At 41.4% G+C, this 16795-nt stretch overlaps 1 protein-coding gene across 2 annotated transcripts in view; it reads left to right on the top strand.

Moving 5' to 3' along the window:
• MAP3K7CL (MAP3K7 C-terminal like) overlaps positions 1–10566 on the top strand; it is a 59629-nt gene extending 49063 nt beyond the window's left edge. For both annotated transcript variants that reach the window (XM_089659551.1, XM_089659549.1), the window contains 3 exons: positions 4429–4490; positions 7794–7909; positions 10159–10566. In XM_089659551.1, the coding sequence (XP_089515677.1) occupies positions 7827–7909; positions 10159–10339 (264 nt within the window). In that variant the 5' untranslated portion in view covers positions 4429–4490; positions 7794–7826 and the 3' untranslated portion in view covers positions 10340–10566. The remainder of the gene's footprint in view (positions 1–4428; positions 4491–7793; positions 7910–10158) is intronic.
• Positions 10567–16795: the final 6229 nt, after the last annotated feature.

Here is a 16795-nt window from a genome sequence, read left to right as displayed (position 1 = left end):
CCAGATGATTCAGCATTTTATCTTGGGGTGAAGTAGACAAATCATATTCCTTTTTACTTATGATGAATTTTGGGAATCCTACTGTATATTATTGTTCACTTGTCTGCACTTTTTACACTGTCCATGTATGAAACATATAGGAATCATCCCTTCCATTAAAATATGTGTTTGTATAGCTACAACTTGTATTGTCACCTGGTGATCTACCCAGTAAGTCTGTTATTTTTCAACTTCCTTTAACAGACCAAGCTGTCCATCAAAAGTGGTTGTTAGTGGTTTGAGACAAACCATTTAACACTAACAGGAGTGCCTACAATGGTCAGCTTTTATTTATTTATATAAAACCTTTATCCTAGTAGTTAAAAAAGCTGTCACTATAACAGCCTAAAACATGTTAGCTGGAGTTTAGCTTTAATTTGTTAATTTACAGTGATTGTAAAGATTGATTTAAAAACACAACGAAGACAACAAACATGACATACTTACCCACTCTGTTTAATGGTTTTGCACAGAACAGCCTAGATCCTCCATTTCTCGAGTCCCCCACCAGCGTTTCTGGCTCCTCCCCCACCCCACCCCTGCCAACTACCCCCATAAGAAGATGCTTCCCATGGGGGCACTCGTGTGTGCCTAATCTTGAGCCAGGCTGTTTGCGTCTATTCAGACACACAGCCCAGACCAGCCCAGCCCCCACTCTCTGCTGAAAGGTTTTGACTGACAGCAGTTGGAGCCAATGGCTCCCACTGCTCTCAGCACAAGCCTGTCAGAGCTCAGAGAGGAGCTGGTGCAAACATGCACAGCACTGAGCCAAGCAGCTTCAGGTGAGCATTTATTGGAGCTGGGGAGGAAGCCACTGTTAAAAGATTTTTTACCTTAATGCAGAGAATTCATTAAGGTAAAAAAAAAAAACCTTTTACCTTTAGAACCACTTTATTACCAATATGTGTCTGTTGTGCCATGTACTTCTGTTAAAAAGTATCCTGTACTCTTTGTATTTCTTCATTTGTATGAAATATCTGGTGGTCCTTCAAGTCCCGCTTTCCTATTTCAAACTGACCATGCTAGGCATGCAAGCACATTCTTCCCAGCATGGACAGTTTTCTGGCTGTGCTGGATAAATGGATAGCTATGCAGGAAAAAGCTTTAAAATAAATAAAACCTTTGATTACAATTAATTAAAATAAAAACTGTCACCATTCCTAAAAGCCATATCAGAGGAGCGATTCTGCTGTTGGTGACACAATATCAGTGACAATGCAAGCAAGGAAACCAATTCACCTAATAGAACGTCGTTCTCACTGGCCTAGAAGGCTGTACAATTTCATTGACTAGAGAGGGAGCAGCAAAAGAACAATTCCATAGGCAGTGGGAAGTGATCTGTAATCGATCCTAAGCAACAAAGTCACCAGCACCTCAAAATAGACGCATTTCACATATTTATTGAGCAAACAGTGTCATGCCAGAAAGTCTGGGCAATTTTTGTATGACCTAGGGAGCCCACTAAAATGTCCTGTAGACAGTGTTTAACTTTAGCTTTACCACCAGGCAAGGATTAAGGCAAGGTTCACAACTATGCAGGTTGTGGTTGATGTTTTTCTGGCATGTTTTGTGGTGGGTTTTGCATTTTTAAACACACGCATTTGATGTGTTTTGCGGGTTTTTTTGGCTAATAGGAAACTAAGACAGTTCTGTTAATGTAGTGCAAGTTTAACGCAACTTTACAATCTCTGTCGCTCGAGTAGCATCAAAGTTGCTTCAAAGTAGTGCAGAACCTTTGTATCCAAAGTCACATGTTAGGGTTAAAGGCTAGGATTAGGGTTAAGAGTTATGGTTAAGGGCTAGGGTTAGGATTAAATGTTTGGGTTAAGGTTAAGGGCTAGGGTTAGGGTTAAATGTTAAGGTTAGGGTTAAATGTTGAGGTTAGAGTTAGCGGTAATCATTAGGGTTAGCAGTAATTGTTAGGGTTAGTGTTCTAACCCTAACAATTACCTCTAACCCTAACTCTAACCTAACCCTAACATTTAACTCTAACCTTAACATTTAACCCTAACCCTAGCCCTTAGCCCTAAGCCTAACATTTACCCTAACCCTAACATTTACCCTAACCCTAGTTCTTAACCCTAACATTTACCCTAACCTTTAGCCCTAAGCCTAACATTGAACCCCAACTCTAGCCCTTAACCCTAACATTTACCCTAGCCCTTAACCCTAAAATTTACTCTAACCCTAACATTTACCCTAACCCTTAGCCCTAAGCCTAACATTTAACCCTAACCCTAGTCCTTAACCCTAACATTTACCCTAACCCTAGCTCTTAACCCTAACATTTAACCCTAACCCTAGCCCTTAACCCTAACATTTACCCTAACCCTAGCTCTTAACCCTAACATTTACCCTAATCCTTAGCCATAAGCCTAACGCTTAATCCTAACTCTAGCCCTTAACCCTAACATTTACCCTAACTCTAGTCCTTAACTCTAACGCTAACATTTACCCTAACCCTAGCCCTTAACTCTAACATTTACCCTAACCCTTAGCCCTAAGCCTAACATTTAACCCTAACTCTAGCCCTTAACCCTAACATTTCCCCTAACCCTTGCTCTTAATGCTAACTTTTACCCTAACCCTTAGCCATAAGCCTAACATTTAACCCTAACTCTAGCCCTTAACCCTAACATTTACCCTAACCCTAGCCCTTAACCCTAACATTTACCCTAACTCTAGCCCTTAACCCTAACATTTACCCTAACTCTAGCCCTTAACCCTAACATTTACTCTAACACTAGCCCTTAACCCTAACCCCAGCCCTTAATCCTAACCCTAACATTTACCCTAAACCTAGTCCTTAACCCTAACCGTAACATTTACCCTAACCCTAGTTTGAAATACTACAATTTTGGCCGTATTCAATATATTTCAAAAATATATTTCAAAATATATATAAAGTGTATGTTGAGATGCATTTGTTATATATTAAAAAATATATATGAATATTTTTAAAAATACATTTTCAAATATATGTCTTTGAAAATACATTTAATCTACATTTTTGAATGCATTTACAAGCAGTTACAATTACTTTTTTATATGTTAAAAAAAGCTGAAGAATATATTTTTAAAAAATATATTTTTAAATGTATGCCTTTAGAAAATATATTTAAATTTTATTTTTTTTAGAATACATTAAAAATATGTTGTTAAAATATATTAGATGTATATATTAAAATTATATATTAAATATATATATTACTATATTAAAATATATTGTTTTAATATATAAATATATTAAAAATTCATGGTAAAATATATTAGCGTAGACCAATATACTGTAAATATATGTCATATATATAATTTTTTTTCTAAATATATTGGAAATATATTTCTCTTTCATGTCGGTCAGAGAGTGTATGATGGAGAACATAGATTGTATGGGGCTCTCAGGGAGTGTATGATGGAGAACATAGATTGCATGGGGCTCTCAGGGAGTGTATGATGGAGAACATAGATTGCATGGGGCTCTCTGGGAGTGTATGATGGAGAACACAGAATGTATGGGGCCCTCAGAGAGTGTATGATGGAGGATATAGAATGTATGGGGCCCTCAGAGATTGTATGATGGAGAACATAGATTTTATGGGGCTCTAAGGGAGTGTATGATTGAGAACATAGATTTTATGGGGCTCTAAGGGAGTGTATGATGGAGAACATAGATTGTATGGGGCCCTCAGAGAGGGCATGAATGAGAACATAGATTTAACCCCAACAAGTGAGTTTGGACACATAAAGTTTACTGCACTATTTTGATGCATAGTCATAGTCGCATCAAAATCATACTACATGTAGAGAATTGCCGTACTTTGCTATAAGCCAAAACAAATGTAAAATGCATAAAAAATGCTAGACTTCTATTGAAAATCTGAAGTCTATTACGTGCAAAACACAATCTGCTGCGGGAGAAAAGACCCCTACCCTTTCTAAAAAACACACTGGCTCAAAACGTACCGATGTGAGCTAGATCCATAGGAAACCATGTTAAATGGACTGTAAGCATTTCTGCAAAGCACACTGAAAATGCATAGATGTGGACCAAGGGTAAAACTAATCAAACTTAGCCGACCTGCAGTGGAGAGAAGACAAGGTGTAGGAGCAGCTGAAGTCAGAAGAAGAACAATAACTTGACTTGGCGTGAAGCTCTGCCATTTGCTGAACAGACACAGTCATCAAGGGGCAACTTGTGCCTTTTTCAAGAGATGACTTGGGAAGCAAAATAAACTCACAGAGAGATACTGTATCTATACAAAAGAATTCTATGCATCCCTAAAGAACATAAGTACTATGCCCTAGTGCCAGTACCATGTAGCTGCGAAGTGATAATATCTGTAATTGCATCATTTACATAGCAGTATTATGTGTTTTTGTATTTTACAGATGAATCATCTGCAGAGAAATCCTTCCCTTTGTCTTTTCCAGATCTAGACCAGCAGCTTCAGGTAAAGATACATGGAAAATTCTTACCTGGGAATTCTAAGACTTTCAGCACTATATGGTGGGCTTATAGTATGTATTGATTTACCAAATGTATGACTACCATTCACATCAGTCCTTATGCCATTTCATCATCACTTTCTGAAAATACTAATTGCTCAATTATTAGGCTGATGAGATGTAGCAGAGATTGCGGTGTGAATGGGGAATTTCTCTGCACATGTGCAGCATTGAAGTCACTTAATACTTTATCTCACTGCCTCCTGGGATCTGTGACATGGATATCCCAGGAGGAAGCAGGTGGGTGACATTATCCTTTGCCAAAAAAGGGATCTGGAAGTGGGGGGCTGCAAAGAAGAAAAAAATGTATTTGCAGTGAGATTAATTTCTGCAATTGTGTAAGAGGGAGGGTGGAGAAGAGGAGTGAAAGTGAAATATTTTAGTGAAGGCCTGCCCTAAGTTTTTGGATCATGGTAGGAGATCAGAGCACCCAAAGAGATCTAAGCAAACACATAAAGAGCATTCCTACCCCATTACATACTTTTGAAACAGAAAAAGGGACTGAGGACAGAGTTGCACTGGACAGTGAATGAATGGGAGGTGGAACGGCTTCCTGTTCACACAGTTTATTATGTTTCACTTATGAATGAACACAGGAGTGATCAATACCAATTGCTTGCTGTGTTCATTCAGGAAAGGCAGGGGCCAGTAAATTTAACATATTTAATCAGAGGGAGTCAGGGGGTGTCGGGTGCAGACATTGTTGATTCCCCTGCAGTGCAGATGGCAGGAGGGAGAAGAGGAGAAGCTGGCAGTACCGTAAGGAGAAGGGGGATGAGGTGGCACACAGGGGGATTGGAGCAGTGGGGGAGGCACATTAGGGTCAGAAGACAGAGGGAGTCAGGGGGTGCCGGGTACAGACATTGTTGATTCCCCTGCAGTGCAGATGGCAGGAGGGAGAAGAGGAGAAGCTGGCAGTACCGTAAGGGGAAGGGGGATGAGGTGGCACACAGGGGGATTGGAGCAGTGGGGGAGGCACATTAGGGTCAGAAGACAGAGGGAGTCAGGGGGTGCCGGGTACAGACATTGTTGATTCCCCTGCAGTGCAGCTGACAGGAGGGAGAGGAGGAGAAGCCGGCTGCATTGTAGGGGAATCAGAACCAGATCAGAGCAGGGAGATTAGTGGAGCCCAGAGTTGGGGTTCATTCTGGCACTGGGCCCCAGGATTTAGCCTGGATCTGCTAGATGCCAGGATTTTAATGAAAGATTGGGGAAAATTATACGGTTTATTATTTTTTTTTTCATTGGACAGACCACTATATCATGAGACTGTCCACCATGTCCTAATATTTATAGCCTTCAGCCATTTGCTGTAAGGATCAGTATCAAAGCTTAGGCGTGACATAGAGAAGTAGCTGCACTTTGTGAAATACAGGCAACCACCAAGCAAAATTCAAGTGGGAAGTCAGATTACAGAAATCACGTAAGACACTTCTCTCTAGTTTCTCATGACAGAGTTAGTTAAATCTCTAAAAATAAATAGATTTTTCTGATGCTGGGAAAACCACTAATATATTAATTTCCTGAACCAGACCAGAACTACAGTATCTGATTTTTGTTTCTGACCTGCCTAAAGCATTTGTTACCCCAACATTTCATATTCCTGATATGTGTCTGTTCTACTATGTACTTGTGTTAAAAAGTATCCTGTTCTCTTTGTATTGCTTCCTTTGCATGAAATACCTGTTGACCCTGCCAGTCCCCCTTCTTTCCTATTTAAAACTGACCATGCTAAGCTTGAGAGCACATCCATTCTGGTGTGGTTAGTTTTCTGGCTGTGCTGGAAGAACAGCCTACTTGTCCTGCAATGGTCAGCCCCCCTTTCCCCCTGCACAGCCATTCACTGGGAAGATCGGTGTGGTGCTGTTTCTCGTTTCTCAGCTCTCTGAGCTCCTTATGCAGCTGAGAACAGAGGTTGTGTGATCACTTACAAAAAAGAAAACATTTATTTATAATGTTTTATATATATTGCTGTGAAAATGTTTTAGGTAGGTGTGAAAGTGCTGTAAATTAAAAATGCTTTTAGAAATAGAAGTGATAATAGTTTATGTTTATCAATTAACAAAATAAAAAGTAAATGAACAGAAGAGAAATCCAAATCAAATCATTATTTGGTGTGAACACCTTTTACCTTTTTGAAGGATCTCGGCAGGTAGGTTGTTCCAAACATCTTGGAGAACTAACCACAGATCTTCTGTAGATGTAGGATGCCTCAAATCCTTCTGTCTCCATGTAATTCCAGACAGACTCCATAACAGGGGCGGACTGACAACTCATGGGGCCCCCAGGCAATAGGGGATAATGGGGCCCCTGTGTCCTTGCCCAAACTCAGAAAAGCCTATGAAAAAGGTACCAGGGGCATCTCATGGAGCCCCCTACTGACCCCCGGCCCTTGGGCAGTGCCTGAGTTTCCAAATGGTCAGTCCTCCCCTGCGCCACAATGTTGAGATCAGGGCTCTGTGGGGGCTAAACCATCACTTCCAGGACTCCTTGTTCTTCTGCACACTGAAGATCTTAGTGACACTGGTTGTATGTTTGGGGTCATTGTCCTGCTGCAGAATAAATTTGGAGCCAATCACACACTTCCCTGATGATATGGCATGATGAAGTATCTGCCTGTATTTCTCACCATTGAGAACACAATTTATCCTGACAAAATCTCCAACTCCATCTGCAGGAATGCAAGGAACCTCCACCATGCTTCATCGTGCCATACAATCAGGGAGGTGTGTGACTGGCCCCAAATGTATTCTGCAGCAGGACAATGACCCCAAACATACTGCCAATGTCATTAAGAACTATCTTCAGAGTAAAGAAGAACAAGGAGTCCTGGAAGTGATGGTTTGGTTTATCCTTGGACATTTAGGGCAAAGTGATAGAGTCTCTTAAAAGCCCGTACTCTGACCCACTAACAGTCATCTTCACTGGTCCCTCGTTATGCACTATTGCTCCTACGAAGCCCTCGAAATATGCCCAATGATTCTGAGCATGGGGGAGCATGTGCATCAGAGTTGCTGCCACCCGGTAAACTCTTGTAGCAGGCTAAATATGGTCTGCGAGTCGTACTTTGGAGACCCTGCACCCCTGAATTCATATAGATCATAAAGATCAGTGATGGGCTTCATATTTTTCCAGATAGTACATTTCTACTTTCCTTTCTTCTCTGCAGTTCCCAGACTGCATATAAAAGAAATTTTTGCTAAAATCTTAAATCTGACAATTACGTTATCTTCCCTCTGTTTCTTCAGCCTCTTCCGCCATGTAACACATCGAAGGAGTCCATGCAGGTGTTTAAACAGCACTGCAAAATCGCAGAGGAATATCATCAGGTGAAGAGGGAAATCGCACTGCTGGAAGAACGGAGGTAAGTGTGTGTTTATGTTGCTGTACACACAGGGGCGGACTGACAACTCATGGGGCCCCCGGGCAATAGGGGATCATGGGGCCCCTGTGTCCTTGCCCAAACTCAAAAAAGCCTATGAAAAAGGTACCAGGGGCATCTCATGGGGCCCCCTACTGACCCCGGGCCCTCGAGCAGTGCCCGAGTTTCCAAATGGTCGGTCCGCCCCTGTGTACACATCATGATTGTATATATGAGCAGCTGTGTGTTAATACAGGATTCACAGTGCAAACATTTAACCCGACTGCTAAAGTATTCATTTATTACAATGGCCATTAATCCTAAATACCTGCATGCCCACTCAGCCTGACCTCTGCCCATGACCCCCATAACCCCCATGGCCATGCCTGCAGGCACTCTACATCGTCACCACCACGCCAGCGACCCCTATTCCATCATCTCGTGCCCTCACCCCATCTCCAAATTTCCCAATTCACCCCTTTTTCTAGTGTGTATCTATGACCAACATTTTTTTTCTTGGGGGGGAGGGGGGGTGTAGAACTCATGTCAGGTTTTATTGCTGACTGGGTCCCCATTATGGAAATTCTTGAAATAGTTAAAATATTTAATTTTTTTCTGGCACGTACAGTTCATGGTATGCACAGTATATTCCCTAGGTGCTTGTCCTTTTTTATTTTACTGTTATGTGTATGATTTATTATTATTATTATTATTATTATTAGTAATAATAATATTATATGTGGTAGAATGAAACATGAGAATGCCTTCTGTTATAAGAAGGTTTTACTTTGTTATTCACTCAGTTGGAATGCTTTTTGATTCCTTTATTCCAGGGGTCTCCAAACTTTCTAAACAAAGGGTCAGTTTTTTGGCCCTTAGACTTTAAGGGAGCTGGACTGTGGCCATTGGGAGTAAAAATGCCCTGGCATGAGTGGTAGTAATCAATGTTTCAAGCTTTGTGGTCAGTGGGAGCAAAACTTACAAGGTGTCCTTGGTCAATCGGATGAGGAATAGTGTCCCATTATTGATGTCAGTGGTAGCAACAGTGCCTTGTATCAGTGGAAGGAATAGTACCCCATCATTGATGTCAGTGGGAGTCATAGTGTTCCATCATTTATATTAATGGGAGGAATTATGACCCATTGTTGGACTCAGTGGAAGGAATAGTGCCTGATCATTGGTGTCAGAGAAAGGAATAATGGCTCATCGTGGGTATCACTGGAAGGAATAGTGCCCCATTGTTGATATTAATGAGGAATAGTGTCCCATCATTGATGTCAGTGGGAGCAACAGTGCCTTGTATCAGTGGAAGGAATAGTGCCCCATCTTTTGTGTCAGTGGAAGGAATAGTGCCTTACCATAGGTGTCAGAGAAAGAAATAATGGCCCATTGTTGGTGTCAATGGAAGCAATAGTGCCCCGTCATTGATATTAGTGGGAGGAATAGTGTCTTGTATCAGTGGGACGAATAGTACCCCATATTTGGTGTCATTAGGAGGAATAGTGTTCTATTATTTATATTAATGGGAGGAATTATGCCCCATCATTGAACTCAGTGGAAAGAATAGTGCCTGATCATCGGTGTCAGAAAAAGGAATAATAGCCCATTGTTGGTGTCATTGGAATAAATAGTGCCTCTTTGTTGGTGTCAGTGGGAGGAAATGTTTCCCATCATTGATGTCGGTTGAAAGAATAGTGCCCCATTGTTGGTGTCAGGGGGAGGAATATTGCCCCATCGTTGGTGTCAGTGGAAGGAATAGTCCCCCATTGTTGGTGTCAGTGGAAGGAAATGTTTCCATCATTGATGACGGTAGAAAGAATAGTGCCCCATTGTTGGTGTCAGGGGGAGGATTATTGCCCCATTGTCGGTGTCAGTGGAAGGAATAGTCCCCCATTGTTGGTGTCAGTGGGAAGATCAGTGCCTTCTATTAGAGGGAGGAATAGTGTCTCAAGGGCCAGATAAAGGCAAGCAAAGGGCAGCATTATGAATAGGGGCGGACTGACCATTTGGAAACTCGAGCACTGCCCGAGGGCCCGGGGTCAGTAGCTGGCCCCATGAGATGCCCCTGTTACCTTTTTCATAGGCTTTTTTGAGTTTGGGCAAGGACACAGGGTCCCCAAGATCCCCTATTGCCCGGGGGCCCCATGAGTTGTCAGCCTGCCCCTGTGGATACAACTCCTTTAGTCAATTCTTATTAAATCTGTATGATTACATTGTTTTACTAATGGTTATATATTTTTTTTTGTTTGTAGGAAAGAACTGATGGCCAGACTGGATCAGTTTGAGAAGGAAAGTTCAGATGTCGTTCATTTAGCACAGGAGTATGAACAGCTCACCAAAGAGAATCAGAGCCTTAACCTGGCCCACTCGCGATGTAAAGAGCAGCTAGAGAACCTACGAATACAATACCAGAAGCGGCAAGGCTCTTCCTAACAGTAGGGACATGTAGGGATCTGGTAGATACAACAATGTTTCCACACAGTTTAGAAGCACTTCCTATGCCTACATCTGACGTTACGTGGCCATAAGTGTTACAGTTTGGCTGTACAAGACTTCTGTAGTATGGCGGCCTACTTGTGTAGAGTTCCATTGTAGGTTCCATTGATTGTAGGTGCTCGCTCTGTATACTTGTTGATAAATAAAGGGTCTGTGTCAATGGGCTTTGGGCTTGTGTCACTGCCACCAGTTTTAGACATTTCTGAGATCATTCACAATTCATTGACAGGTGCATCTGGAGCGCTTCAAGTGGGTTTTTGGATTTTCATTATGTTGTATGGGAATGCTGAATGAATTTAAAGCAAGGGTGGACTGACCATTTGGAAACTCGGGCACTGCCCGAGGGCCCGGGGTCAGTAGGGGGCCCCATGAGATGCCCCTGGTACCTTTTTCATAGGTTTTTTTGAGTTTAGGCAAGGACACAGGGGCCCCATGATCCTCTATTGCCCGGGGGCCCCATGAGTTGTCTGTCCACCCCTGATTTAAAGCAAACAAAAGCTTGTCCACACAGGCCCTACTTTAAATAAAAAAAAAATATTTCACCTACCCAGGGGCGGACTGATAACTCATGGGGCCCCCGGGCAATAGGGGATCATGGGGCCCCTGTGTCCTTGCCCAAACTTAAAAAAGCCTATGAAAAAGGTACCAGGGGCATCTCATGGGGCCCCCTACTGACCCCGGGCCCTCGGGCAGTGCCCGAGTTTCCAAATGGTCAGTCCACCCCTGCACCTACCCTTACAGTATGTATAATAACCAATCTGCGATTGTAAATATTCTATGTAAAAATGTGGTGTAGTCATTTCATGGTTAAACCCACTGCTTTCATTATTACTACACTATGATTTACTAAGGCAATGTGAAAGTAAGCCTGTCTTCACTTTGACAATTAAAGCGGTATTAAACCTGAAGCCAAAAATGTAATATATCGCAGCTTACCAATTATTAGATGTGGTGGCTGCATTAGTTTTCTTTTTAAGGGCTTTTTCCCCTCCTGTGATCTAGCCGGTAGCATACCTCCTCTATTAGAGTGCCCCCACTCTGGATGAAGGAGCACAGGGGGCATCTTTGGACAGCAGCATTGTCAGTCTAGGAGGTGTGGGGTGTTTGATGTACTAGCAGATTTAGATATGCTGACAAATGGAAGTCAAACTCCAGCTAACACGTTATAAGCAGTTACAGCAAACAGTTTTGGGATAAAAGTTTTACCTTAATAAATGAAAGTAGATCATTGTAAGCACCCCTGCTAAGGTTAAATGGTTTGTCTCCTCTCTGTAACTGATACATTCTGCTGGAGAGCTTCTTCTTTTGAAAAAAAACAGACTTACTGGCTGGATCACCAGACGAATATAAAAGAAAGAAAGCCTAAAAATAGAAAATGCATGCAGCCATCACATCTAAGAAAATGTTAAGCTGTAATATAATAAATGTTTGCTTTTGGATTTCATACCAGTTTAAATGATGTGCAGGAAATTAAAAATAATAATATAGAGGATTTTTTCCATATGATTGGATGTTGGAAGCAAACCTCGTTTCATTTAATTTCACTTGTAGATCAGCCTAAGGCTCCATACACACTTTCTTTCTGCTCGTAGAAGCGAAACAGTGTTATCTATGTGTCCATGCACACTGCTTTAGGCTAGTAGCGTTTTTTGAGCTTCAGCGAGCAAAAAAAAATCGTTTTTGTAGAGTTTTTTGGAGCGTTTTTCCCAGCAGAAAAAACTCTAAACGCTCCTAAAACACTACTAACACCTTCTATATAGGTTTTTTTTTCCTACATGTACTGTAAAAACGCTAATAAAAGCTAACGCTCCTGAACTCTCCTAAATGCTTCTAGATGCTACTAAGACGCTACTAAAAAAACGCTATTACCAGCGATTTTTATCCAGCGTTTTTTGAGCTTTATAAAAAGCTTGTTTGCATGGAGCCTGAAGAATAAAAGGCAATATCAAAATGTTAGACCCAAAACCAAATGTAGAATATTGCAGCTTACCAGTCCTTAGAGGTGGTGGCTGCATTAGTTTTCCTTTTTTTATACTTTTTTCCATGATTTTCACCTGAAGATTGTGCCAGTAATGCAGGCCATAGACGGGCCGTTTGTCGGCCAAATTTTCGGCCAATAAACCAAAAATCGGTCAGCCCCGTTGCCAATGCTGCCACCAATGTCCACAAAAAACGGCCGTTTTTTGTGGATTTTCCAGCATGACTGATTAAAATAAATGTGAAGATCCACGAAAAATGGCCGACAGGCTGGCCCCAATAACAGCGTGAATATCGGTTGATTTTTTGTGTGGATGAAAATTCGGCTGATAAACGACCCGTCTAGCCTGCCTAACACACGTCCTATCCTAGGGTGACAAGCCTCATGACATCAGAAATAAGATAGGTCTACAGTAGCCCACCCCTGTCTGGTTCGTAATCTAGGGGGACGTGGTTCTGATATCATCGGAGACAACTGTGAACAATATACCTGATAACTGTACAACACAGGCAGAGAGCTCAGGATGTTATTAGCTCACATTTCTGACTGGATCAACACGTATTCTTTGAACTTATTAAACAGAACAAAAGACTTTCAAAGGTATATTTTACAGACCAAAAGGGAGCAAATACAGAAAGTTCCTTGTTAGGGCATGTATATTCATCAGGATTAAATTCAACAATATAATAACATGATTCCCCATGATTTACAAGTGACCTACACTGACATTGGGCAAATTTACAAGAATAGTTTAAACGCACGTAAAAGAGAATTTCATTTTTATTCTTTGTATGTTCATATTGCTGACGCTTTGTAGTTTTAGGCTATGTCATATATGCAATTTTGTAGTAATTTGTATCACCTACAGAATCTCTCTCTTAATACATTTTTGGTGTCATCAGTGGTAAAGCACGTCCATATAAAGCAAAGGCACCACACGAGTTCCAGCTGAAGAAGAATACCATGAAAAAGTACAGTAACAGCATATTTTAGCACAATGGGCTCTTAAATGTGGCTGTCAGGCCAGATGTGGCTATTTGCTTGTCTTTATCCAGCCCCTGGGACACTATTCCTCCCACTGACACCAACAATGGGGCACTATTCCTCCAACTGACACCAACAATGGGGCACTATTCCTCCAACTGACACCAACAATTGGGTACTATTCCTCCTACTAATATAAAAAATGGGCCACTATTCCTCCCACTGACACCAACAATGGGGCACTATTCCTCCAACTGACACCAACAATGGGGCACTATTCCTCCAACTGACACCAACAATTGGGTACTATTTCTCCTACTAATATAAAAAATGGGCCACTATTCCTCCCACTGACACCAACAATAGGGCACTATTCCTCCTACTGATATCAACAATGGGCCACTATTCCTCCAACTGACACCAACAATGAGGCACTATTCCTCCTACTAACATAAAAAATGGGCCACTATTCCTCCCACTGACACCAACAATAGGGCACTATTCCTCCTACTGACATCAACAATGGGCCACTATTCCTCCTGCTGACACCAACAATGGGGTACTATTCCTCCTACTAACATAAAAAATGGGCCACTACTCCTCCCACTGACACCAACATTTGGGTACAATTCCTCCTACTGACACTAACAATGGGGCACTATTTCTCCTACTGATATCAACAATGGGGCACTATTCCTCCTACTGACACCAACAATGGGCCACTATTCCTCCAATTGACACCAATAATGGGTCACTATTCCTCCTACTGACACCAGCAATGAGGCACTATTCCTCCTGCTGACACCAACAATGGGACACTATTCCTCCCACTTATACCAATGATGGGACACTTTTTTCTATCCACTAACGCCATTAATGGAGCACTATTCCTACCGCTGACACCAACAATGTGACAGTATTCCTCTCACATACACCAAAGATGGAGCACTATTCCTGTCACTGACATCATTGACGGAGCACTGTTCCACGCTGACACCAACAATGGGGCACTATTCCTTCCACTTATACCAAAGATGGGACAATATTCCTTCTCCTACTAACTACAGGTGTAATTTTCTTACTCACTGACAGACAGGCATTATTTAATCCCAGTGACACCAGGGCATTTTCTATTTAGATTGCCCACAGTCTGTCCATTTAAAGTCTGAAGAACCAAAATCTGGCAATTTGTTTAGAAAATTTGGACCCCTGGTTTAGCACATAGAAAACATCACAAACACTCATTATCAAGGTGACACACCAGGTGAACTTTACTGGAAATCCAATGTTTTGGAGACCCATTGGTTCCCTTTATCAAGGTAACACATAGAACTTTACTGAAGTTCCATGCAAAAGTGACATCATCTTTTGAAGACAGAGTGGTCCCCTTTATGATGGTGACACACAGAACAAAGTTTATCTCCATGATAAAGAGGCCAGCTGTGCCTCCAAAATGGAGGTCTTGTATGGAGCTCCAATAGAGTTTTCAGGTGGGACCTGGTGTGCTCTCTTTACTTTATATGGACTTTATTTTGGACTACCATCAGCCAAGCACCCTCCAAAAGGTGTAGGAGGTGGGGTACAGATTGACTACACTTGAATTTCAGTGTTAAAGCAGGGTTCTATTGATTTCAGATTGAGTCATCAACACAACCTTCAGTATCATCATCCCACTAGGGGTCTGTAGCTGGGTATACATGTATTATAGCCAGCTACAAACCAGACAGAAAATGGTCCAAGGAGGTTTCAGCGAATACAAACCTCTAACGCGAAGGTGCACATCTGACACAGCTCTTAGACATAACGCGGAAATATTAGGAACGCTATTAGGACTACTGGCATGCATACCGAGCTGCTGCAACACTGACCCCTGCAGTTATTTAGGTGGTACTACACAGAAACCTGTCCAACTCTTAGGCCTGGTTCACACCAATGCTTTTTTTAGTGCTTTTTTGCAGAAATGAACTACAGTCCATTTAGCCACTTCCCTTCCGGCCCATGTATATAAACGGCCAGACGGGAGCATTGCAGGAGTGGGTGGCTGTTTATAACTGTCCTCCCTGCTCCCCGCCTGTGCATGCTCCCTGGGAGCATACGGCACAGCAATCTGATCACACCGATCACTGCGCGGGACCTCTGTGTGAGGTCCCGATCATGTGATCACTGATTGGCCAATCAGTGATCACATGAATAGTAGTAAGCAAGATGTCACTTCTGACATCATTGCTTATTACTAGTGAAATCTGTGAATGATCACAGAGGTCACATGGTACAAGGCTATTCACAACAGCCTTGTGCCATGTGACAAGCTGGGACCAATCACAGCTCACACAGTATTTCTCAATGGCTGCAAGAATGCAGCCAGAGAGAAATAGAAATGATTGCTTTTACAGCCTTTATGGGTATAAAAGCAATCAGTGTAAAAAAAAAAAATATTCATCACCCCCCACTAGTACAGTGTCACTATGGTGACACTGTACTGCTAGGGTGATAGCATGTTAAAAATAAATAAATAAATAATAATATAAAAACAAAAAATGTCAACAAAAACTTTAGAGAAACTATATTTTTTGGTTATAAACTAATTTGGGTTATTTGTTTGTACTAAAAAGATAGCTGAATACATTTTGGGCAAGATTTATGAAGAAAGATTATTTATTTGCAACATTTTATAAGAAAAACACTTTTTTTTCAAAATGTTTGGACTTTTTCATTTATATAGCAAAACAATGAAAATCCCAGTGGAGAATAAATACCACCAAAATAAAGCTTTATCTGTCTCAAAAAAATGCTAAGAAATTCATATGGGTACAGTGTTGCATGACCGTGCAATTGTCATTCAAGGTGTGATACAGATGAAAGCTGAAAATTGGCCTGGACAGGAAGGGGGTAAAAGTGTCCGGACTTGAAGTGGTTAACATGGTTTCCTATGGTACATGTTCACAAAAATGCTTTTTTCAGCTGCTGCAATTTTGGAAAGGGTTAGGGACTTTTTTAAACGCAAAAAGCAAAAGTTTGCTAATGTAGAGTTCAACGGAGAAGCTACTGAAAAGCATGTAGTGCATTTCTGGTATGTTTTTGCCACGTTTTTACTGCATTTTGTTTTTTTTTTCTGCCTAGCAACAAAAAAATTTCCACTTTAATAAAAAAAAGCAGAATGTGCCAAAAACGTGCCTGTAAAAACACAAAGCACAATGCAAAAAGCATCATAAAACAGGTCAAAAGCAAACTGCATAGGTGTGAACCAAGCCTTATGTACACTTATAAAGAAAGAATAAAAGAAGGATCACTCTCCTCGTACATTACCGTGATAAAAAGGAAATTTATTGTATTGAAAAAATACAAACCAATGGGTGTAAAAACAGAGAGAGCCACAATTAACGGTCCCAGGTAGTGGGGATCCTGTAGTGGAAAATGCTAACGCGTTTCGG

Source organism: Staurois parvus, unplaced genomic scaffold (genome assembly GCF_062004578.1).
Source record: "Staurois parvus isolate SC_StPar_1 unplaced genomic scaffold, SC_StPar_1.0 ptg001162l, whole genome shotgun sequence".
NCBI classification, from domain to species: domain Eukaryota; kingdom Metazoa; phylum Chordata; class Amphibia; order Anura; family Ranidae; genus Staurois; species Staurois parvus.
The sequence above is the reverse complement of the archived record's forward strand: the minus strand, read 5'-3'. Positions and strand labels throughout refer to the sequence as shown.